Below are 25284 nucleotides of genomic sequence, written 5' to 3' on the forward strand. Positions count from 1 at the left end.
AATATTCATTAAATCAAATTAACTAAATTAGCTGAAAAGCATGGAGAAACCCGTAAAGATTGTACGTCTGTTATTTTCCATCTACATTACCCTTATATGCCAGTGCTTTATCTTTCAATCCTTGTTTAAATCGTTTGATTGTATTTCCAAAAAGTTTCTTGCTCCAGTCCTCATTACAAAATCTATTCTAGTCATTTATGATCGCTAAATTTTTAAAATCCATTTGTTTTTTCCCATCTCTACCCATCATAGCGAACCCAATAAAATAAAACAATGCAATTTTCATTGCATCAACATCGTTTTCAAACTCAAGTGTTAGAAAAATTGAGTCCAACTCATATGCCTTCATATCCTCATTATCATTTAGATTCTTAGCTCTGAGTCTTACAAAAGAATTTTCTCCCCTCACAGTTTTAGTTTGATGTTTTAGTCCTGTAATAAGGTTAAACTCTATTTGGCTGAATGATACCTTATTCTGTATAAGATTAAAACTAGTAACATCTCTTCTAGGTTCCTCTACATCTCGAAGAAAAATATAATGAACCAGTGGTCCATTGAAGATGATGTTTGTGTCAAGGAGAGGACCAAAACATGTTTGTCTAAACATGGTTAATTGTGTCGGCGTTAGTTTTTTCTCAATTTTAGGGATAGCCTTTCCTATATGGGAACAACAAGAAATGACTACAGAAAAATGATCATTAAGATGAATCTTAATTTCTAGTTCCATTATAACCTACATATTTTATCAAATAGATAAATTAGAAGTCAACATAACACAAAAATGCATCAGAATATTTAAAAATACAAAAAAAAAAAAAATGTAAGCTACTGGTTTTTGGCTCGGCCCTATACTCGGTCAAGCCTAAAACTGGGCCAAAAACAAGTAGCTAGCTTCGAAGATTGCCCGGTTTGGTCCCTTCCTAGTCCCGAGTCGTCCCCGTCCCAACCATATAACTACTGGTATTTTGCCTGGCCTCATACCCGGTCGGGCCCGGGATCAGGCCAAAATTCAATAGCGGTCTCGCCTACCTCTTCACAGTCCCAAGTTACCCAGTCCCCGTTCCTATTTTTTGGCCCGGCCCCATACCCGACGGGGCCTGGGATCGGGCGAAAAAGGAACGTCCCCTCCCCTTCTAGCCCGGTCCTGCCCAGTTTCCCAAGTCTCCCAGCCTCATACCTAGCTGGTCCCGAGACCGGGCCAAAAATCGTCCACTCCCCTCTCACCTGGTCCCTTCCCCTTCTCACTCGGTCCCGCCCCATCTCACCCGGCCCGCCCTCTTCCTAGTCAAGCCCACTTTCTTCTTCTCGGTCCCGCCCCCCTTTTCGGTCCCAATTTCTCACAACCCATCCCACCTGATCAAGATCTAAAGAAGCCCGGTCGGGTTGCATCGAATTGTAGAGTCTCAAAATTAGAAAATCGGAGTTTAAAGCAAAAAATTAGTTTCTAATGTACAAATCAACTCATATACTATCTATAGGTCTTAAATCATTCTAAAATGTAATGTTTTTTACAAAAAAAAAAAAAAAAAAAAATCTAAAAAATCATGAAACCCCATGAAAACCCATAAAATCAAGAACAATGTCAAAAAATCCCAAACCAAAACCCTCCTAAAATGTGCATAAATACTTACTTGATGAAGATGAATGGATGAACTTGAAGATGATGAACCAAAATGTTAAGAAAAATCGAAAAAATATGAGGAGTTTTGAAAGGAATTTGAAGGATTGCAAAAAAAACGATTATGGAGGGAGGGATTGTAGTTTTGAATCTTTTTCCTAAAAAAAAAAATATAATGATAATTTCTTATTATAAGGGGTCAAGAAATACATTCTTTTTAGAAGGAGTTCTAAACTTCCAAATTGCCATTTTTACTAATTGTCCTAGAAAAAAGTTATTGGTAGAAAATTTTTTGATTTTTGGGTGTGAAATTTTTCCAACCTAAAATTGAAATATTTGTCTCGGCTCCCGACGACCTCGCCGCCGCTTCCTCACAGAAACAGTGGTTCAGCTGCTAACCCCCCGCCGTTGGAGAGATCGCGCCACCACTCTTTTCTCCATCAGACCCCAAGGTTTTTATTTTTGTTTTATTTTCTTATTTTTTTTTAGGAACACAACTATAAGAGTTGTTGGAATGATGAATGAAACCTTGCAGCGATCGAATTGCAATTCTCCAAGCCCCCAGTCCTTGGATGAGTTTCTGAATTTCGCCATCGAAAAGTTCACTACAAATTTTCAATGGGCAGTCGGAGGAAAAAGAAGCGTACTGTGGATTCAGACGAGCCTTCTTCATCGTCACCGTCCTCCTCCGATGACTCCGACAGCTCCTCTATGCGGTCGCGCCGCCATCACCGCAGTGGCAGTTCTAGAAGGGAGAAGGACAAGGAACGAGAGTCGAGGAGTAGAGATAGGGAGAGGAAGAGAAAAGATAGGAATAGGGAGAGAGATAGAAAGAGGAGAAAGAAGAAATTGAGAAGGGAGAGCAAGAGAAAGAGGGATGATTATGGATCTGAGAGTGATAATGAATCACCCCATTCAGGGGATTCTGTTGATAGCAGGTCTGATAGACGGAAGGTGAAAATTATTGAGCCTGAAGTGATTGTACGCCAGCTGCTGAAGGAATTTCCTGATGTTGGGAACGACTTAAAACAGGTCATTGCCTTGAATTTTTAGCTTATTCTGATTATGTTTCTCATTTGTCATTGTTGTGCATATTTGTTGAATCTTTGAATTCTAGTTAGGAAGGGTAGTTTCATGAAAGTTGGATGGCTTGTTGGCAGGGGGTTTGAAATTGAGAAATGTATACTAATACCAGAGAAGAGGAGATGAGATATCCCCACAAGACCAATGGGTTGCAAAAGCAACTGTCAATTGGCAAAACTATGCATAAGCTTCTAGTTAAAAGTATCTGCAGAAAAAGAACAAGATAAGGAAAAAGTTTCCAAAAGCTCTTGATGCTCGACTCGAAATTTGTAGGCAAGGGAGGTTGTTGATATGAATCAAGTGATTCATCTCTTATGGAAACAGACTTGTTTAGAGCAAACTTCCCTTCTTTCAACCTCTCAATCATAGGCGATTTTTTTCTAATAGACCCTTGATGGAGTGCTTGAGATAGCAGCATAATTCTTCCATTTTTCTAGTCCTCTCAAAATTCTTTCCTCAACAGGCTTCTAGAAAGCTTGTTTTTCCGACTAGTTCAAAAGCCGTTCCAAGTATGGTAATTTACCAAAGGAGCATCCAAAGTTGCTGCTATTGTCATGCTCTGTTCGCTTGCTACATTTATGCTCTAACCCAGAATAAATTTTGTTGGATGCAATTCCAAAATCTTAAAACAGGTCCTCTGGTTTCCTGAGTAACGTGTCATTTACATGAGCTTATTTTACTTTTTATTTTCAATGTAATCTAACAAGTAAATTTGAAGATGTTTGAATTTTTGTTCACAAAGAATTTACTTTAATCAGATTTCATCTATGAGAGAAAAATGAAGAAAGAAATTTGACTTACGGACACAGAAAAATGACCTTTTTCTACATGAATTGTTGAGAATTGATGTTAGAATGTGATTTGATGTTCTGGTCTAACTTTAAATCTTAGGAAACCAGCATTTATTGGGATAAATGTTAGAGTAGGAAAAACAGAGGACTTGGCTGAGGTGTTGGGCTGTAAAACTGAAGCTTCGCCTTTTAATTACTTGGGTCTTGCTCCCCTTGCTGTTTGGGATCCTATCACCGACAAGTTTAGGTCTAAGTTGAGCAAATGAAGAGGCCTTCTCTTATCTAAAGGGGGTAGTTTATCTTTGGCTCAATTAATGTTAAATACTTCACTTATACTATTTTTCCCTTCTCAAATGTCGGGTGGATGTGGAAACAGAGATGGATTGTTTGGATAGGGATTCTTTATGGGATGGCGGTGATTTTAAAAAATGTACCCACCTTGTAAATTGGAAAGGGACTTCCCTCTCTATTCCAAAGGTGGCCTTGGGATAGGATCCTTTAAGCAATCTACAACTGGATACTTCTTGGTGCTGTTGTGGCAACAGTAAATTCTTTTGTAATTATTCTTTTTTGATGTTTTTCGACAATTGGAAAAATTTCTTGCAAGTAGTTTCTCTTGGGAGGGGGACTTCCCCTCACTGCCCCTAATCTGTACCTTTTTCTTTTAATATATCTCAGGTTTGTAATATATATATATATATTTTTTCCTTTCTGGAACTTGTTATGCAAAAAAGTCATCTGGTGTTTTGGGAACCAAAGATATTAATGATCATCACGTTTATAGGGGATAAAATCAAGTATTTTGATGTGATGAATTAAATATTCTCTATTGCCAAATATTTTATTCGATTGTTTGTTTATCTTACACTCTTGATACAACTTACCAGCATATATTTTCTGTTTTTCCTGTGACACTTTTGTGGTTGATATTTGTTATGATCTTCTTTCATAAACAACATCTTCTTACTGAGAATGATTGATGATAGACACGCTGTAGGAAACTAACCTATAACTGCCGTTTATTTTTACTACAACACTCTTACATTGCATTTAATAATTGTTTTTACTTTTCCTTGTTTTTTTATGACATACTTTTTCTAATCTTATTTGTCAATAGCTTCTCAAGATGATTGATGATGGACAAGCTGTTGATATTAGCGGAATTTCTGAAAGGTCTTTGGCCAAGCGTTTGAAGAAGCTGTTTGTTTCATTAAATCTTGAAGAGTCTCAAGAAAGGGTATTCTTACTACCTTCCAATGTCCGTCCCACTCTGGAAGTTATTGGACCACTTATTGAGACTCATATGGAACAAAAGAGCAACCAGGTTGACCATTCTGTAACTGTGGATGATAAGTCGTCACCACCTTTGAATATGGAAACCACACAAGCAAGAGAGGACGATATGTCAGAATTGGCATACCCAGATGGTGAAGCCAGTGGTCCTAAAAGAAGGTAACTAATTTCTCCATTTAGTTATTTATAGGTCGTAATACTTAAATGGCTTTGAAACTTGATTGGAAGTGTGAAATTGGAGCATGAATCAACCAGTCGTCAACATTTGTGTTTTAGAAGTATTACCCTTGTTAGCTTTTTACGTACCTGTTATGCCTTCTATAGTAAATGTTCGCTTTAGAAAGGCTAAACAAAGAAATCGAGTGAAAGTGAGGGAGTGAGAAGTATTTTACCCTTTTAGTAGCTTGAGACCTAAGGTTGAGGTATGTTATTTTTGGATTTGTGGGGCGTTTTTGGAAGAGAACAACCCTCTCGAAGAGGTGGCTATTCCCCAAAATCTTAGGAGCAAAAGTGCTTAACACCAATCATTTAAGAGCCTCAAGGTTTCTATTTCTTCTTTTGATATCCCCACAAAAGGATTGCTGAACAGTCCTTTTCATGTGAAAAGAGTTCTAAAGATGTGTGAAGAACGCCCATTATCTGTTCTCCTTATGTTCACATGGGTCTGAACTTGGTTTTCAATCATCTTTTTTAAATAACCCAATAACGTAGTATAAACAACATAATGTTTGACTCTTGGGACATGGTTCTTGATTTCGTCACATGGTGTCATGTCAAATGGTTTCTCAATCATCTTGGAAGTAACCTGATAGCCTCTCGTTGTTTAGGTATTGCTTTGAAATTTTCAATTTGATATTGTTGTTGTCCTTTCATATTTTGGTTCAGGATGCTTGGCCCTGAAATGCCATCAGCTGAGCTGCTTGCTGCTGCAGCAAAACTAACCGAAGCACAAACTGAGCTTAGGTATTCCATTAAATGTTATGAATATTTATTTGATCATGTAAATCTTTAGATTGAAATTTTTGAACAGACATATCAGTGAAACTGACTTATTTCCATCTTTTCTATATTTCCAGGGAAGCTGAGTTGGAGGAAGACGATGAGTTATTTGTCGGGCCTCCACCACCTGCTATGGTTGCAGAAGCTGAAACAGCCAATGAGGCAGAACGGTTTGAAGAGGTATGCTTTATCAGACTCGTTATAATATATGCTAAAATAAGTTTGGTGGGGCAAAAAATTCAATCTCTCATGCTAAATCTCAAATTTCCATTATTATTGGAAAAGGAGGATATGGCATTTGTTGAGTTGATTGTCAACCCTCTTCTCAGGAGTTAGTTTATAACGACCCCAACCTTTTGAGTACTTTGACAATGACCGTTACTCATATTTATAGATTTACATTCAAACCATATTGATCATTAAAGCATGAATTTATTGAAACAGGGAAGATTCTTTCAAATCAATTTATTCAATCAATAAATAAAATATTTATTCAGGATCCCCTAAAAATATTTACAAAGAAAATATTCAAAACATTAAAATTTTCTGTCTGACATCAAATTCTAGTTTCAAAACATTCAAATGACTAAAAAAAAAAAACATAGATTGAGCGGAAGCAATTTCTCTTGTCCCCATATGGCTCTATCACGGGTTTCGTCGGTCACTCGCCAGCCTATTCCTGTCATTGCTTGAAAACCATAAAGGAAGAAAGGATGAGTATGAAATACTTAATAAGTGACCCACTACTAGGCCCTCTAGGTAACCTGTTAACCAATCTATCTAGACATTGGTGTACATCCATATCATATCAGTTGTGGTGATCCCAAAGGGTCATATATCAGTCATAAACGCGATTACGAAGGAACATGCATTAGTCAAGTGTGTAACCCAAGGGTACACAAACCAGTCGTAAATGTGATCGGAACACGCATTAGTCATAGTGTGTAACCCAAGGGTATACAAACCAGTCGTAAACGTAATCCGAAGGGAACACGCATCAGCCATAGTGTGTATCCCGAAGGTACACGAATAATCGTAAATGTGCACATATACAGTCATGGTGTGGACACAAAGGAGCACACAATCAGTCGTATGTGTACTCCTACCCAAATAAAAAAGGTTAACAAGAACCATATAAACTTAGCATACATCAGTTCACATATAACTCATTTGCTATAATCACAGTCGTTTATCTCAGGGAAAAAAGTAATTCTAGTACGCCCTTAGTCAATCTTACATAACATCACAGTCAAAACAGTCCAATCAATCCCTATCATGAAATTAATAATCCAATTAGTCTAAAATAAACAGTTCAATCGGTCTAAATTAAACCGTCCAATCAATCTAAAATAGATAGTCCAATCAGTCTAAAATAAACAATCCAATCATTATCATGCGGTGAAGGACGACTCGTTCGAAAGCGAACTAAGAGAAAGACATTTACCTCAAATTTTAGCCCAAACAAGTTCAATCAATCTTAACTCCTGTACACCCAAAAAGAACACGAACCAAGCCCTATGTCACAAACCAAAATTAGGATTTTCAAATAAGGCCAAAATTCTCAATCACCCAATTTACATTATCCATTAAGGCCAAATATTTACCGTTCCAAGGTCCAATCACTTACCTAAACCGTATCGAAATTGATCTCAAATTTGGTGGACAACACCTCAAAATCCTTCAATTCTTGAATCAAACCCTATCTCAAAAATCAAAATTAATTCCATCATTTAGGACATAATTCCAATCACAACTTAACCCTAATGTTTCCAAACAACTTAACCCAACACGTGGTTTGATCCAAAACCACTTCGAAACTTCAAAATCAACACGATCCAACAACTATATCACCAAAATCAACCTTTAACTCTAATGGACAGCAGCTTTAGACCTTCTAATCCAAACTCCAAAAATCACAATTAAAACAAAAGTTAAGCTGACACTTAATGGGTATCAAAAAATTTTCAACAAAAACCTCAAACCTTACAAAACAGGACGCCGAACAATTTTATCTTGTCGGAAAGCACCTTGAGAGTCTGTAAAACTCAATTGCAACATCAAAACAATATGGGTAAGCCAAAACTTAAACCAAAATTTGATAGGTATTCAAGATCTTCCAAGAAAACCCATAAAACCCCAAATAACTTACCCAAAATATCAATTCTGACGACAATAGCACTAGTGGCGGCAGCAACCATAGACGGGCGGCGGGTGTTGCTGTCGGTAGGCGCAAATTGTTTAGGCTAGCGGCTAGTAGTGAGGGTCTTGCATGAGGAGGGTTTGCGAGAGTGAGAGAGAAGGGGGGTTTTCAGTTTTAAAGATTCTATTCAGCTGTGATTATGGATAAATCAGAGCTTCAAACAACGATACAACCGTTCAAAACGAGACCCTATATGTCTCGAACAGACTGACCAAATTTCAACATGATCCAACGGTTCAAACTTCGCAATCGAAAATTTTGTGGAAGTTGTCGCTGAAAAACTGAACTGCTATCTTTCTCTTCGATTTTCTGCTTCTTTTCACTCTCCTTTAATTTCAAATATCCCAATTATTTCATTTTTTTTCAAATTTTAAAAAGATAAATCAAATATTTTATCACAATATCTTCAAAATTTCCAAAGATTTTATCAAATTAATAAATCAATTAATTTCTCAAATTAGCTTAATTTAGGCTCCAAAAACTAAAATTAAAGGACGTAAAATCCATCAATTTTATACAAATTAAATCATTCCAAATATTTAGATCAATTTAAAACCACATAAAATTGATTATCTCCTCAATTGTTTTAAGTTGGCTCCAAAATCCGAAATTAAAGGGAGACAAAATTCAATATTTTTAAGATAATTAGTTCAAATCTCTAATCAATTAAATTCAGCTTAATCAATAAAAGCTTTTCAATTGTTTGAATTTAATCCCAATTTCCAAAAATAAAAGGGAAACTAAAACTCAATAATTTGAGATAACTAACTTAAATTTCTCTGAAATTCGGGATGTTACATAATTAAAGCTGTCCTGATGTCTGATGAGAAGAGTAGTCAAGTTTATTTTATATCAACTGGCTACAAGATGGATAAACTGAGACTGGAGTCCTTTTCTATAGTTAGTTCTTGGACTTCCATTTTTTGTTGGACTTGTTTTTTTGTATGCCCTGTTATTCTTACACTTTCTCAAGGAAATCTCGATTTCTTACAATAAAAAAAGGAATACATTGAGACGAGAATTCTTAAACAAAAGGATCTCGTATGAAGTGAAAAACCTCTTTTCAAAATGGAACAAAGGTTCTATAATGTTAGCATATAGGTTGATGCAGAAGCATTTCATGAAAAATGTTATATTTCAACCAATAATATTTTCATCTCAGGTTACAAGAATTATGGATGTTGAGGGAGATAGTCCATACGACATATTGGGATTGAACCGAAACCTTTCCATTGAAAATATTAAAAAGAGGTATGATTTTGAGTTATTTATGAAGTACATTCCCTTGTCCAAAAAAAATATGGGTACTTTCTAGCTCTTGAAACCTGTATATTTCATATTAACTAGTATTATGATCAACTACTGTAGATTATGTCCAAGGCATTGATGTATGAATCTATGATTGTAACCTTATAGGAGATTTAATTAAAATCATGAATTTATTCCTCAATGCCCATAATATTAAGTGGCATTTCAATAATTTCTGGTGCATCTTTCTTCAGGTACTGGAAAATGTCACTTTTGGTGCATCCAGACAAATGCTCTCATCCTCAGGCTAACCAAGCTTTTATTCGATTAAATAATGCTTTCAAGGAATTACAAGATCCTGATAAGGTAATTCTTTTCTCCTCCATTGATGTGAACTTGATTTTGACAATGAGAAATCTTTTAGTTGCACGATCTCTTCTTGTGGTTGCAACCAATATTTAGCTTGTATTTACTCTTTTTTTTCTGATTAAATAAGAAACCTGAATGTATAGCTTGTATTTGCAAATCAGATGTCTAGAGAGAGAATTTTATACACGAAAGATCAATGGGAAATTTTGAGGTTGCTGACTCGTAACATTCTCCAACATAACATACAAAAAAAAAAAAAAAACTCAAAATGTTTTGCAGAATTGAAGTTTCTAGCTACATTTTGAGCTTCTCGGTGGTACTGTGGAATTTTAGTTGGGAACTTGTTTAACCTATTATCAATTGACACGTGTATTCATGCATGTTTCTGTTTTCTGGCACCAAGAGTTTTGTGATGCCCACCTTCATTGCTTTATGATTAATTGGAGTCTCTCTTGCTTTTCTTGTAAAATTTTCGTTATTTTTTGTTTTTTTTTCTGGGATTTAGAAGAAAAGCTATATAACTACTTGTCAATTCAAACTGTTTTAGAAATTTAATATTATCAGACAATTGAGGTTTTTCTGTTCTTTATATGAATATGAACGTTAAATGATCTCAGAAATTTCTTGTTCATTAAATGCACAATTGATATGTAATGAAGGGCTACCAAATGTAACAAATGAAAAATGCTTCATAAGATGATGCAGGCAGAAAGCTGATTCTTTCAATTTCAATGTCTATAGTCTCATCTGATTGCACTGGTACTCTTAAGAAGAAACACTTAAAGGTCAAATTGACAAAGAAACATGTTTGCCACTCAATACAAAGAAACTTCATTGGTAATTGCATCAACATGACTTGAAAAAGCGGACCAGCTTCTTACATGTAATGTTCCAATTTTGCAGCGGAAGGCACTGGATGACAAAATTAAATTCAAGGAGGAACAGGAGCAATTTAAAGTATGCATCTTGATTCAAGTTCTACGTACCAGTATGAGTGCAAAGGTCAATTTTGAATTAATATTTTTACTTGCATAGGTTGAATTAAGAGGGATGCGTGAGGCTGCAAAATGGAGAAAATCACAAGGTTAGATGATCGATGTCTATTCATGAGGTCTATGTTCTCTTTCTACATTGATAGTGGAATTCTACTTCGTTTTACTCTTCTTTTCTCCTATTTTTAGGCTGTTAGACATCTTTATTTATTTATTTATTTTTATTTTATTGTTTTTCTAATAATTCGGAAGATCACATTAGCTTTTAACCAATGATGCAATAAGGGTAAAACTGAACCATCTTGAGCAATACAAATGAGAGTGAAATACAAATTCAGATGTCTGAGGTCATTAAGAATCTTTAAAGAGGAGTGATGTGTGTAATACAAATTGGTGTGTATCCTCATTCGGGTCTAAGTTATCTTCTCATTTGTGCTATTTGTCCAATTGTCCATGAAAGGGAGGGAGGGAGGAGGGAGGGATTTTGGGGAACTAAAAGAAGGTACACAAAGGAGGTAGAGATTAGCATTTTTCTTTGTTTGCTGGGGATGGAGACGGGTATGGATGGAACTTTCACCCTAATATTATTTTGGAGTAGAGGATGGGGAATGGCATCAAACCCAGGCCTATCACTATCCTTGAAATTTTATTTACATTTTAGTATTTGAAAAAACTTAACAACTGCTACTATAATGAATATCACATTCCGATGAATAAATGTTCAATAAAATAGTGACCAATTTTTGCAGCTATTCACGAATAACTTACTGTCGTGTGAATTAGTAGTGTATGAATTGTGTTTGCTTTCAGTTTGTGCGCTTTTGCTGTGGAAGCTATACATGAATATTGCCATTAGAAATTAGTGCAGTTTTCTGGGGGCTGCAATCAGTGGAACTATGTCTTTGTTTCATGGTGAAACTTTTTCCTTGTCTGCAGGAATATCAATGGAGGGTGATGAAGAACTCCTTGCCAACATGGATGATGAAGTTAAAGTAGAACCCAAAAGAGATGAATGGATGACCAGCCTTCCTCCTGAAAGAAAGGTAAGGCACCTTTTTCTCCCTGTTGGTCCTAATTCTCTTTTACATCTGCTACTTATACTGTTTCAGATAATCTACATTTTACACTTTTCTCAAGTCATGTCTCACCCTCTCCGTGTCATATATATACATATATATATAACCGTATAGTTAGCAATTATATATTATATATATTAGATGTTTGTACTATTTAAGGAAAATAGTGATTTCTTATTAGATGTTTTAAATTTCTGAAAAAGGTAGCTGAGCTGTAGCATTTCATTCAAGTATCCTTGCTAAATTTTCATTAAAATGGGAAATAAAATTAAGGTTTTTGTCTTGGAAAATAGAGGAAAGTTACATGATTGATATCTTATTCATTTTATACTACTATTAGCATTTGAAGGTTCAAAACTGTCGTTTAGAGGTAGAAGAACGAACCGAACGTTAAATAGTTCGGCATTTGAAACCATTAATCATGTAGGCACGTCTACTTGATGTTACGCCTGAACACTTCTTGATATGGTTAACATCAAGCTTGCGTCTTGAACTTTGTGCCTTCTCTTCCAGCCTGGCATGACTATGCAATCTTCTAGATTCAGCAAGAGCTCCAAGGAAGGTCGTGGCGACACGAGTGTTTGGACTGATACGCCTTTTGACAGAGCTCAGAAAGCAAAGATGAGGTGCGCATTCGTTACCTTGAAGAGTCAAAAGTTTAAAAATTCAATTCCCATCCATAACAAAACACAAACTATTGTTGATTCAATCTTTCATCCATCAGTTACTTGGAAGCATACAATGAAGCCGCTGCACTTGCTTCAAATGAAGAAGCGAAGAAATATAGTTCAGAGTCAGCTTTAGTGGACAAATATAATCAAGAAAAACGCTCTAAATCGCTTGTAGAGAAGCACCGTGAAGGTGCAAAAAGCCGTGGAAAGAAAAAATCGAAGCAGGTGGTGGAGAAAGAAGACGACTGGGTGGGAAAACATCCATGGAAGCCTTGGGATCGTGAGAAGGATTTAACTGCTGGTAGGAAGACCATAAATTTTGATCCTGAGAACATGGCTCAAGGCTTAGGTTCAAGGTTTTCCTCAGGAAGCTACCAAAGGAATTTTCTTTAGATCACCGAATGTTAGAATCATTTGTATCTGCAATATGGGATAACTGAGGATAGAAACTTTCTTTGCAAATCCTTCTCTTGCCATCTTTTGTCACACAAGTCTAACTATGTTGTATTATATTTCATTTTATTTTAGTGTAATTGCATTCTAATTTCTAATGCAAGTTGTTCAAAAATGAGGGTATGCTTTGAATATGAAATTTTGTTTCCATGATATGAATTTATTTTTATAATTAGTGTACCTTTTTTTAAACTACAGGTTTAAATTTTGATCACTTTTGTTCGTTTTAGTCTATATACTTTTGCAATGTTCATTTTGATCATTGTTTTATGATAAGCGATAATTATGGCCTCTTCAATTTCTTTTTTTATCTAATTTGTTTTAACCAAATTTTCAGTATGACAGTTCATTTTTAGTACAAATTTGTGTTAAAATGTTTTCATTGCATATAAACTTTGTGTTAAGTTTTTATAATTAGAAATAAAAAAAAAGTTACTTTTTATAAGTACAAAGACTGCATGAAATAGAATGAACAAAATTATATGTAATTTCATTTTCTTTGGTGTGCTAGTTTTTGTTTCTTATCTTGTTTGACTGTCTTTGTGCTTTAACCTTATGTTGTGAGGTCTCTATTTTTCATTACATAAAGCATAAAGATGTTGGAAAAGAAGATAAACAAAAACTCATTATTGGAAGTCACCACTACCCTCTTGATTGTTCTCTAATATTACGTTAGATTTGTGTTTAAAGAAGTCTCAGCATTGGTACAGCATTGGTAAAAAATAAGTCTTAATAGTAACGGTTTAAAAATATAATACTAAAAAAAAGTCTAAATTGATACAATTATTAATTCAGAATTTTCATATTATTGATTCAACCAAGTTAGCAGAATAGTTAGGATGAGGACAAAGAAGAAAAAGCAAGTTTCATAATGAAAGGATTAAGATTCCTTATCTTTCTATCTTTATTTTCATACTTGTGTTTTATCTTTATTAGTTCAAAACGTGAATGGAGAGTCGAACATTTGACTTCTTGGTATTACTTTAACTAGTTAAATTATGTTCAAGTTTGTAGTTCAAAATTCATCTGATTCAGAAAATTTGCGATATTTAAACTCATGGTGCTATTAGTGATAATGCATTTCTTACAAGCAAATTATTGCCTTTGATGATGATGATCGTATCAAAATGCTCTTTCATTTTAATTTGAGATCTTTTGGAGAAGACAGCAAGCTACAATTTAAGGTTTCCTTGTGGAGTTTATTTATCTCATCAATTGATGTAATTGGTCTTCAATGGCGTCATTTCTTTTAGGCATACTTTTCTAAATCTTAGGAATTCATACAAATTTGGAAAAAACAAATAACCATTCATTCAAGTTGTTTCTCTTGACATGATACAATATATTGCAAAGGAAAGTTATAAGTTTAAGTAAACTTCTGTTTTACAAATAAGTGAGAAGTTTCTTTTAAAGAACTTAGAGTGATTTTAGTGTGAAATGAAAAAGTTTTTCTTTTAATCATGACATCATAAACTTTTAATGATATATTAATAATCCATTGTATACTGTGATCATTACATTGGAGTAATGTATTAACACCTCTATGTAAAATAATAGATTGATAGAATGAATAGTACAACATAATATCAAATATATATAGTAAAATAACATATCGAACTTTTATAAAGAAATATACTTTCAAAATTGATATAATAAACGTCCTAGTAATAAAGTAGTCTCTGTAAAGAAATGTTGTGTTAGTTGGTTATGCTTCAAAGTTGCATGGTGCATTTTGACTCTCAATGCACATCACAACCGAAAGCAATAAACTATGGGGGGGGGGGGGGGGGGGAATGATACAGCCATCCATAATTTTGGAATATAACTGCTGAAGCTATCTCTTCCCCATCTGCCATCAAAACTGGAACAAGGAATGTAGATTGCCAATCGGCTTCTGATGAGAGTCTCTATTTACGCTTGTACCTAGAAGAATACATTCGACATCGACACGATAATATTAAGAGAATAGCTGATAGTTTAGATGCCTCTATTATAACTTGGAAGGTTGAATAATAAGTTTGTACCTTGACTTGCTTTTGAAGGAATGCTTAGACTTTTTCTTTCCAACACCGCCACTGCCACGTCGTTTCTGCTTCTGCTCGCTCATATCGCTTTGGAACATCTCTCGCATCTCCTCGGACCTCGATTGAGTTCTGTGGGAAGACTTTTTAGTTTTTTGGTTTTGCTTCTTCACAATCTTGCCCGAGTCAACTGCCCTTTTCACAGCCTTCACTGCTTTTGCCCGACGGTAGGCAAGCTTCACAAGTGACAATCCAGAATTGCCTTTCTTATTTTCTCCACCACCCTGCATTTAGATTATTTCTTTTAAAACGAAAAAAATACTTTTCATTGAGGAAATAAAAAGAGACTTAATATACTCGAATTACAATGATACGTAATGAGTAATAACATTGGGTAAATTGCAAAAACCACTCCTAAAGCATGTGATGGTTACAATTATATCATTAAACTTTCAATTTTAAAAATCAAGCCCTCAAACTTATACAAATGTTAAAATTGGACCCTCAAACTTACATAATTTATTAAATTGTAATAATTGTATAAATTTGAGAGTTCAATATTTAACATTTGTGGGTCCAATTCCTATAATTACTGTAAGTTCAAGGGTCCAATTTTAACACTTTTAGAAGTTTTGGGTCCAATTTTTACAATTGAAAGTTTGAGGGTGCAATTGCAACTTCCATCATACTTCGGGGGTGATTTTGCAATTCGCCCAATAACATTTCTCTAGCTGCATTTATATTATAATTGCAAAGTTTACAGAAAAGTCAATAAGATACATGATGGGTGGATCTAAAATTTACTTCTCACATGCAGTATAAGTTGATCTTTTTACTTGTTCCTTAATATATAATAGCTTGGATAAAAAATACACTATTTAAATGTCATAATAGGAGAAAGAGAAAAAGCCATACTCCTGTTTTGTCATTTTGCTTCTCCTCCTCCAACATTTCTCTAGCTGCTTCCAATTTCCTACGCTTCTTCCTTGGCAAATTTTTCTGCTCAAATCATAGATCTCATCAAGTACCATTCAGGGTTATTACTTTAAACTTAATAAATTTTAAGTATATAAAGAATGTTTTAATTCATGCAATGTTACGACACCTCACGCTCACGCCTCCTTTTTTCTTTCATCCTTTGGTCCTCGGCTTCTTGAGCACTTAGGGCCTCATTCCCTGAACTCTCTCTCTTTTCCAGAGATGCCTAGTTGAGGAAAAAAATAGAAAGAGCACAATTATTCATTATAAAATTTGCAAACAGACGAGGAATCTGATGCGTACGTAATTTAAAGTCAGTACTAAATGCTCACCATTTCTACTATTTCAAAGCAAATAGAACAAAAATCTTTTTGGATTTGACAAGAGAGCAATTCCTTCTTTCTCAACAGAAGTAAAAGTTAAAATTTGATGTTTCATTTGAGGAAAATCATGGAAAGAAATTGAGCAAACTTGAAATAGTGCATGTATAACAAGACATGTTCCAGACAAGGAAACAAAACTATCATAAAGGCAAGCTGAAGCTTAAGAGCCCAAGTCCACATCACACAATCATCCAAACTTTGTTGCAAACATTGGATTTTTCAAGCATATACATCAACAAGTACTGACCTTGGCTGCTTTTGCCACAAGCCTTTTCTCCCTGTCAGTTATAAACCAGGTTTTTTTAGGGCGTGAAAAAATTTCCTCCTGATGAACAATCATGTTTTCTGCCTGGGTACACAAAGAAAGAGCAAAATCTTGACCATAGTTGGTAAAAGGTTCGAGTAAAAATAGAGGGTATGTGATGTTACACTGAAATATATGATGCAAACTGCCAATTCATAATACAACGTAAAGATGAAAATGAAACAGAGAAGTATGAACAATAGTACCTTTGTTGCTTCCATCTCAGCTTTCCTTAGAGCTCTCTCTTCTCTACAAAATTTCAAAATTAATAACAGCAAAATGAAAGGGAAATTGGACAAACAAGCAGAGAAACAGCCATATGAAGAAACCTTTCTTCCTGAAGAATCACAGTCACTTGGTCTTCCATTTGTTCGATTATTTCAGACCACTTTTTTATGGATTGCTCAGCAACAATTCTGCTCTTCAACTTGGAACCAGCTCTCTTAGCCTGTCAATTGAATCAAGATCCACGGTTAATTCAGAATAAACAAAACTTGAATGAAGATAAGGCAGACAATGTCCAACAAAAACCAGGTGATGCAAAAAAATTCAACCCTAAGTCACAAGAAATGACACCAATTATCAATAAACAGGAAAAGCAGCCTGAAAAAGGAGGAAGAAGCAGCTGAAGAATGTTGTGTGGAGTCCCCTGATCCTAACAGTACAACGGAAATAGTTTATTATACCTAAAGAATTCATTGTTCTATATAAAGGAGTTTCTTATTTCTTATTGTAAATACCAATAAGCACCTAAAGTTAACTTCAGCTTTTGGTTGAAAGACCAGAGATATCAGAAAAACCTAACTGCAGCCTCAAGAAGCATGAACCTAAGAGAGAACGCTCTTGCAAATAGATTCCAGACAGCACAAAATGACCAACCCCCCTTGTCCCAAAAGATCTCTCATAATAATTTCCAATTTTCGATTTTATTTTCCTAATGAATTGTTACTCACTATGGCTTTCAAAAGAGATCGGTCATTGTCAGTCACAAATGTAACAGCATATCCTTCTCTACCAGCTCTTGCAGTACGACCCACCCGATGAACATAGCTACAAAAAAAAATGAAAGTTAAGAATGTAATCAATTCCATTAATCCAATATAATAAATATAAAAATTATTGATGCATGCCTTATTATAAATTTATATGGGGTTATTTGATTCAAGGAATCATGAATGGAAATGAGGTAGCAGATAAAAATTAGATGGTCAAAATCAACTGTCTCAACATGAATGGAAATGTAGTACTTGTGAGCATTAATACATTTTGGTGCATAGAATATTCTGAAGGAAAATTTTTAATCCAAAATTTCTAGAATAGCGTAAAGCGTAATTAAAAAAAAAACATAAATTTTCAAATAAAATCTGAAATTAGAAAGATATTCGAAGAGTGAAAGGAAATGAAGGTAAAATATTATGGGGAAAAATCACAGGCATTCCCTTCTGCATAAAGAATGTAGTAAGCCAATAAGATCGATGGGCACAAATCATACGCAGAACTTCCAACCCAATAAGCGTATTAGAAAGCCATACCCATTGCTCCAGAAAGGAAAACAAATGTGTATGTACTTTTTATTACTTTTTTTATGAGAAACATTTAACCAGGAAGAAAGATACAAAATAAATGTGGATTAAAACAAAATAAAGAGTGAATAATCCATGAAGAGCAAATAAGGATGCGAAGCCAATAATAGTAAATACGGTTGCATGGTGACAAATACCACAAATCAGAACCCAATATCTACCTGGTGAGATCACGAGGACATGCAAAGTTTATAACAGTTTGAACACCAATAATATCCAGGCCCTACACAACATTTCAACCATAGCATAAATTGCAAAAACATATTAGTAAAATTAATTTAGCTGATTTTTTCTCACCTATATTTTATATCTATTGGACAAGAAACAAAAAAAAAAATGAGTTCGCACCCGAGCAGCTACATCAGTAGCAATAAGAAAATCAACTTGCTGTTTCCTGAAGAGTTCCAAGGCCTATACAAAAGAAAATTAACGATCAGCATACAGAAGGGAAAACTGAGGATCTTGATTTAATGATTCCAGCATTGAACAGGAAATCACTCACATCAAGACGCTGAACTTGGGTAAGATTTCCATGAAGCTCAGCAGCTTTAAAGCCAGCTAATCCAAATAAAATCTTTAGCCTATGAGCAGCCTGTTTGGTTCCACTACGGGTCAACCAAAATGAATGATGAAATTAAAATTCACTAGTTATACAGAAAAAATAATAAAATATTAAATTAACTAGACTCAGTTGATCCAGAAGGCAATTGCTTTTAAGGGTCTGAAAAAGGGACCTCTGTCAGATACGTTACTCAGTAAAAGAATTAGATGCATCCCTCCATTTAAAAGAAGCCAAAAACAAAGTAATGAACTTTCCATTCTAGTACCTAAATACAATAACTTTAGAAGTAAATGTCTTTGAGCACAGAGCAAGGAGTACAGCCTCCTGATTCACTTCACGCATTCTACGTAACCTGACCACCCTGCAAGCACAATACACATTATTGATAACTAAAAAAGTCATCCAACAGATAAAACACTGTTGGGTTAAGATATTTTTTTTTTTTTTTTTTTTTACAAAAATAAACTAATTAATGAACTCCAGAGGAGAAATCAAGTTGCAAATTACTCTTCTGTCAATGTTTTTGGCCTCTTGGTAGCTGGGTCAGCTGAGAGGCGCAATGGTTTAGTCAAGGAAAGCTTGATAAGCTCATTAACTTCTTCTGTCATGGTAGCAGAAAACAACATTGTCTGCCTCCTTTTTGGACAAAGACGAACCTTTAACACAAAAATAGAACTATTTACACCAAATACTAAAAAATAGATGTATCAAAGAATACAATCTCCATCATTAAAATTGCCCCATGGAGGCAAAAGTATACCAGTTCACGAATTTCAGCACTAAATCCAAGTTCTAAAAGACGATCTGCCTCATCCAGTATCAAAACTGCTAAATCATCCAAATCTACGGACATGGAATTACGTAGATGATCAATCATGCGTCCTGGAGTTGCCACAACAACATCAGGCATTGATCTTAAGGCAGCCTCTTGCTCCTGAAAAAAATTAAATTTAAGGAAAGGAGAGAAAATCAAACATATTTCTTGGGAAAACAAGTCAACAACCCTGCAGTAACGCATTTTAATTCTTTACTAAATCCTCACATTTATGACGAAACAAGCATGATATATCATGTGAATTCACATGACAGATTGTTTAGAAAATACATTGGAATATAGAATAAGAATTCCAGTAAATGTTATATATGTAGAAAATTCAAACTTCTGCATCATGGAAATAATGTCACCAAAGCATACTAGGTCATACCTTTCTTGAAAGCCCACCAACGATCAGACAACATCTGATATCAGTAAACTGAGCAAGTTTCTCTACCATACTGTGAACTCTGGAGGAAAAAAACAGCACAGTGCCTTAATTCGTTTAGTATTAACATGAAAATGTACAGGAGGAACGCATGTACAAAATAGATCCTCCAAAGCATATTCAATGTTAGCTTTGTGTTTAATTGGGCACTAAATGAATATACCTTTTCTATCCGGATAAATTAGGTGGTCAGACGATAATGTTGCAAGATTCTTTTTCCCTAGGGAAAAGTTGCTATGCTCAAGGAATATAATTTTTTTAATATCTGTCAGTGTCTAGGCTAGCTTACGCACACTTCGACTAATCTTACGGGACAACCCGCCTAACTCTACAACATTCGGGTGCTAAGGAAATTCGTAGGACATTAAATGCTAGGTAGGTGGCCACCTATGAAGCACAGACACAAATATGGATACGATAGAATACAACGATGCATCAATTTTTAAGAAACTAGGATACGGATACATTTTTTTAAAAAAAAAAAAAACTAGGATATATGTAAATTTAACATAAAGATACAAATGCAATCGCTTACAAGCATAAAATGTAAAGTTAATGACAATAATACAAAATATAATATAAACACTAAAATACAATACAAAAGGCAGCATCATAAACATTGAAATACAATAGTCAATAAAATACAATAGAAAAGGTTGGTGGCAAATTGGAGTCAGATCAATCAAAGAAGAAGACTAGTGGGAGAAGTAGGAAGATATAATGAAGAACTTCTTCATTGAATTGTTGAAGATAATCAAGTAGGTTATTTTTTGTGTGACTTCGTGGGGACTCGGGCGTGAAGAAGAAGTTTACATGATTCTAGGGTTTTGTTTTTTCAGTTATTTATTTATTTATTTAGTGAGTTTTACATAGGCCACTTAGTTTGAGAAGGGGAGACACATATCTGATTTTTTTTTTTAAAAAAAAAAAGAACAGATATGCCACATAGTGTATCAGATATGTATCTAGGAAATATCTAGAAGTATCGGTACCGATTTTCTGCCTCACATGAAGTACCTATGCTTCATATAGGTGACCACCATGGATTGAACACATTTCCCCTTAAGTCTTTCATTAAACCCATGGCCTTTTTTTACCACTATGTCAACCCATGATAGTTGCATAAACTATGGGTTTTACAATCTCTCAAAAGCATCTTCTTGTTGATAGAGGCTTATCATAAGGTCAGAAACTTGATGCTTCCAATTAGGTTTCTTTTAGGCTTCAAAGTTAAAGGATTTACCCTCTCCTTTAGCTTCTGCAAAGGGTGGGTCGTGGTTCGTACTCGTTCAAGTGGTTTTACAATATGCAAGTTCTCTCTTGGGTTTATAGAGTTTCCAAAATCTTGGCAGATAGTTTTTCTGGTTTCGTCTTTCAGTTGTTTTGGTGACTTTTCATAATATCAATAAAAAAGGGGGAAAAAAAACAATTACAATGTCGCTTGACTCAAAATCTGGATATAGAATATTTTGATTGGATTTTCCAAAGTGCTAGCATCTCAATGCAACAAATCTGATTGCTCCATTCTGGCATAAGGAGACAAAAAGGTGACCTAAGGGATTTTGTCCCTCCTTTTTCTTTTTCATTGTTATTCTGTTTAATTCACTGATTTTTTCTTTTATCCCACATTTAAATAATCTCTTCCAAACAAACTTCAACATTACAATTCAGATTGAAAAGAAAAACCAAAATCGATGGACAAACATGTAAACATCTTGAAACCCAAAACAGATGGACTTCGTGAATCTGAGAGATTACACCCTTTAGAGGCTTTATCTTTTTCACTCTTTCATCTTTCACTTAGACACATTTTTTCCACAAGCATTTTTTTTATTCTTCTTTTTCCTCTTTTATTTCACTTTCTTTTTCAATAACAGGCTCTTTCTCCCTTTTCTTTTCATCTTATGTTCTTTTTTCCTTCAAAATACACACTTTTTTGCCTTTACCTCTAATATCTTTTTCCACCTTAACTTGATACACATACACCACACTATTTCACTCTTCTTCACATTACTATCTATTTCTCATCTCTTTCTCTTCTTACTTCCATGTACTTTCCTCTCTTTCTTTTTCCACAACTTCCTGGAATCAATTTTACTTTAACCTGCATCCAAACCTTTTCACCATTACTGAGACTTCCACTAATCCATTCTAACCCTTTATAGCTTCTTATTAAGAAGCTAGCCCTTATAAGCTTATTCAATGTCTTTCAAGCGATATTTCCTACAACATAGCCTAAGGAGCCACAAGAACTAAAAATGGGCACTTCATTAAAAGATATCCAACAACTTTCCCACAAGACATATATGTAGACTAAATCTAAAATAGCATCTGAATTGGTTGATTACATGAAAACATGAGAGGAAAAATACTTAATCTTTAACAACGTACTTACTGGATTGCCAATTCTCTTGCTGGAGTTAGGATTAGAACTCTGATTGCCCGATCACGTTTTGGCCGATAGAGTAACCTCTCCAAAGTAGGTAGTGAAAAGGCTGCAGTCTGTCATAAAAGGATAAAATCAATAATAATAGCAATACCGGTGTTCTCACACTTATTTTCCAAATAACTCCGTCGTTGTCCAGCTCACAGAGTTTATGCAATAGTTCATAAAACTAATTCCCCGAAAGCCAAAACTACCATCCTATTCCAACAACTCTAATTCTCGTGGCAATTTACTACCAAGAAAGTCAAGATAAATCCCCACCTTTCCAGAACCAGTAATTGCACTTCCGCATATATCACGTCCAGTCAATGCCAACGGTATGCAGGCCGCCTACCCAACAAGGGTAGTAAGAAAATCAAATTCAAGAACAAAAAGGATTTATAATGATAAATACAGAAAAGAAAAACATTTAAAAAAAAAACCTGAATTGGCGTCGGCTTTGCATATCCCAAAGCCTCACATGCTCGAATCAGTGGGCGCGACAAGTTGAGCTCCATGAACGAATTCGCATGAAAGGAAGCCCCATCAGAAGGCGCAAAAAACGACTTACTGTCATCAGCATTACTAGTTCCATCGTCGTCGTCTTCCGGTCTATAATCTTCCTAAAAAACAAAACGGCAGAATTAGCATCAAACGAATTCGCATTTGGCACAAAAGAGATAAAGCAACAAAGTTACTTGTCTGTCAGATTCTTCTTCCGAACTTTGACCATCATCATCGGCGGTAGGAGTGAAGCTTGCGGAACGATTCTCAAGCAGTTTAGAGATTTTGAAATCAACAGAAGTGGTGCTTCTACGGGCATGTTCATCAGCCACTGACTCGGAGTAGGAGGCAAAATCCCAAGGAGACTCGGTGCGACGGTGAGAAAGGGGTTCATCATCCTCCTCTTCCCCTCCTTGTTCCGCTTCTTCTTGTTCTTCTTGTTCTTCTTGTTCCTCTTCTTCTTCTTCTTCTTCGGAGAGATCAATTTCCTCGTCGCTGGGGGGTTCGAACACAAAGCTGGGAGCCATGGTGGCCTTTGCTCTTCAAAGAGTTCCTAAATTTGTTATACTGAGAAAAGGGTTTTAGGGAATCGGTTTAGGGTTTTGAAGTTTTGCTTCACCACGTTTGGCGGCTCACACATTGGCATTTAATCAATTTAAACCGACTCATTCGATTCGGTTTATAAAAGAAGAAAGGAACTAAAGGATATCAAATTATTACACAAACAACATCAAACAATTCCCTAAGGCATTGGTTTGTCGTGTATTACACGCCATAATGAGAATGGAGTTACATTTCGTCGGCAAAAAGTGAAGCCTAAAATAATCCCTCGATGCCATTAACAAAGGCTTGGACTTCGTTGTTAAAACAAACCCAACCTTCAAGTATGTTTCAAAGAATCATCGAATATGTTTCAACTAATAAATTACAAATCTCTAATTCCTCAGTTGTAATAATTTTATCTAGAGCAGCAGTCTTGACGAGCTAAACAATATCAACGAACTTTATAGGTTTTTGCATCAAAATCATAAGTTCTCCATTAGCAAATAATGACTTTAAAGCCCACCACTCCCATGGTGAAGGAAGTATCAGAGTTAAGCTTATACAAGCTACCCTCTAAGGGCTTCTAGTGGTTGATGTAAACGTCTTCAGTAATCGAAAGAGAGGACGTTAGGGTTATGACAAATTCAATCTTTTCTAAGCAGGATATGTAACCATCTCCCCAATAGAATTCTCAAGTCCATTGGATAGGATCGGTCTATTGGGACTGGTATCCTAATTCTCCTGGAGTCTCGTTGTTTATAATGATACACATTGTTTTATGAATAAAATAACTGTTATTTCATTCTGGCATTTACTCATATCCAATAAACAAAACTCCATGGTTATCTTATGTAAACTTAAGCATGTATATGTGATATACAAGTGGATCATGACTTAAGTGATAACCTAAATAGGTCTGTAGTATAAGGATTAAGGTCCTGATCCTGATGACGCTACGGATACGGCCCGCTTTGTAGAGGTTTGCAAGTGTTGTAAACTACTACAGATGGTAGATCCTGACCATTCATGTGGAGATGTGCCAGCGGGGGTGTCCTATACAAAAAGTTTGTATAAGACCGGACCACAATATGACTAAACTCTGTATATAACGCCATTGATATTAGAGATTTACATCTCATCTAAATGACCATAGGTGACACGACCTCAATCCTTAGTGTTTTGGGAACTCCTGCCTTTGAGGGCTGTTCTTTGATTAGTATGGGTGAGAGTGACCAGATTGCCAACTCAACATGCCTACCTTTTTGGGGACTTGTCTAATCTGGGAGTTGGGAACTCAATACACAAGATGGAATTCACTCCTTTCCCGAAGCAGGTTATAAGTAGAGAGATTGCTCCCTTAAGGGCTAATTCTGGGGCTTGAATATAGTGGCCACAACTTCTATTTGGAAGAGAGGACTCAGTCATAATAGGACTATGACTTATATTAATTAGAGAATTCAGTGGTACTTAAGGAGTTAGATGTAACTATAGGGGCATAACGGTTATTGGTCGAGCTATACTTACGAGCAATATGTGAAGGGTTATCGCACTATTGATTGGTTAAGATGGACACATAATATATCTGTGGTAAGGAGAGTTCTGCTATTGGTCTTTAGTGGAGTGCCTGGCAGTTAACAGATGGTGGATCCCATGACTAAAGAGTTTAGTCAATTATTCACGTACCTTTGAAGCTTCAAGTTACAGGTCCATAAGGTCCCTTTGGTAGCTAAATAGATTCAGTTGAGGATCAGTTTTTTGTGTTGATTTGAAATGTTCAAATTGACAAGAGGTAATTCAATTATATATGATATGATTGGTATAATGTATGAGATACATATAGTGGAGGAATTAATGTAAATGAGATTTACATTAAGTACCATGGAATAGAAAAACAGTTATGGTTTGTATGTTTCATGAGATGAAATA

The 25284-nt window shown here is 35.3% G+C and overlaps 2 protein-coding genes across 2 annotated transcripts; one reads left to right on the top strand and one right to left on the bottom strand.

Moving 5' to 3' along the window:
• The first annotated feature begins 1819 nt into the window (after positions 1-1819).
• LOC120086212 (DNAJ heat shock N-terminal domain-containing protein) lies at positions 1820-12932 on the top strand. Its single transcript, XM_039042747.2, has 12 exons — positions 1820-2070; positions 2154-2650; positions 4610-4944; positions 5671-5748; positions 5862-5964; positions 9147-9235; positions 9487-9598; positions 10505-10558; positions 10637-10685; positions 11530-11636; positions 12183-12295; positions 12394-12932. Exons 2-12 carry the CDS (start codon positions 2237-2239, stop codon positions 12731-12733), a joined length of 1794 nt encoding a protein of 597 aa, XP_038898675.1. The 5' UTR covers positions 1820-2070; positions 2154-2236; the 3' UTR covers positions 12734-12932.
• Positions 12933-14388: 1456 nt separating this feature from the next.
• On the bottom strand, positions 14389-23522 carry LOC120087203 (DEA(D/H)-box RNA helicase family protein). Its single transcript, XM_039044111.2, has 19 exons — positions 23010-23522; positions 22755-22934; positions 22594-22662; positions 22282-22388; positions 19830-19908; positions 19385-19558; positions 19132-19280; positions 18890-18985; positions 18565-18667; positions 18411-18473; positions 18224-18285; positions 17433-17529; positions 16809-16927; positions 16686-16728; positions 16423-16524; positions 15920-16018; positions 15730-15813; positions 14818-15098; positions 14389-14716 (listed from the first exon to the last, which is right to left on the bottom strand). Exons 1-19 carry the CDS (start codon positions 23340-23342, stop codon positions 14701-14703), a joined length of 2256 nt encoding a protein of 751 aa, XP_038900039.2. The 5' UTR covers positions 23343-23522; the 3' UTR covers positions 14389-14700.
• Positions 23523-25284: the final 1762 nt, after the last annotated feature.

This window comes from Benincasa hispida, chromosome 9 (assembly GCF_027475165.1).
Source record: "Benincasa hispida cultivar pf3 chromosome 9, pf3_genome.v1.1, whole genome shotgun sequence".
Taxonomy (NCBI): domain Eukaryota; kingdom Viridiplantae; phylum Streptophyta; class Magnoliopsida; order Cucurbitales; family Cucurbitaceae; genus Benincasa; species Benincasa hispida.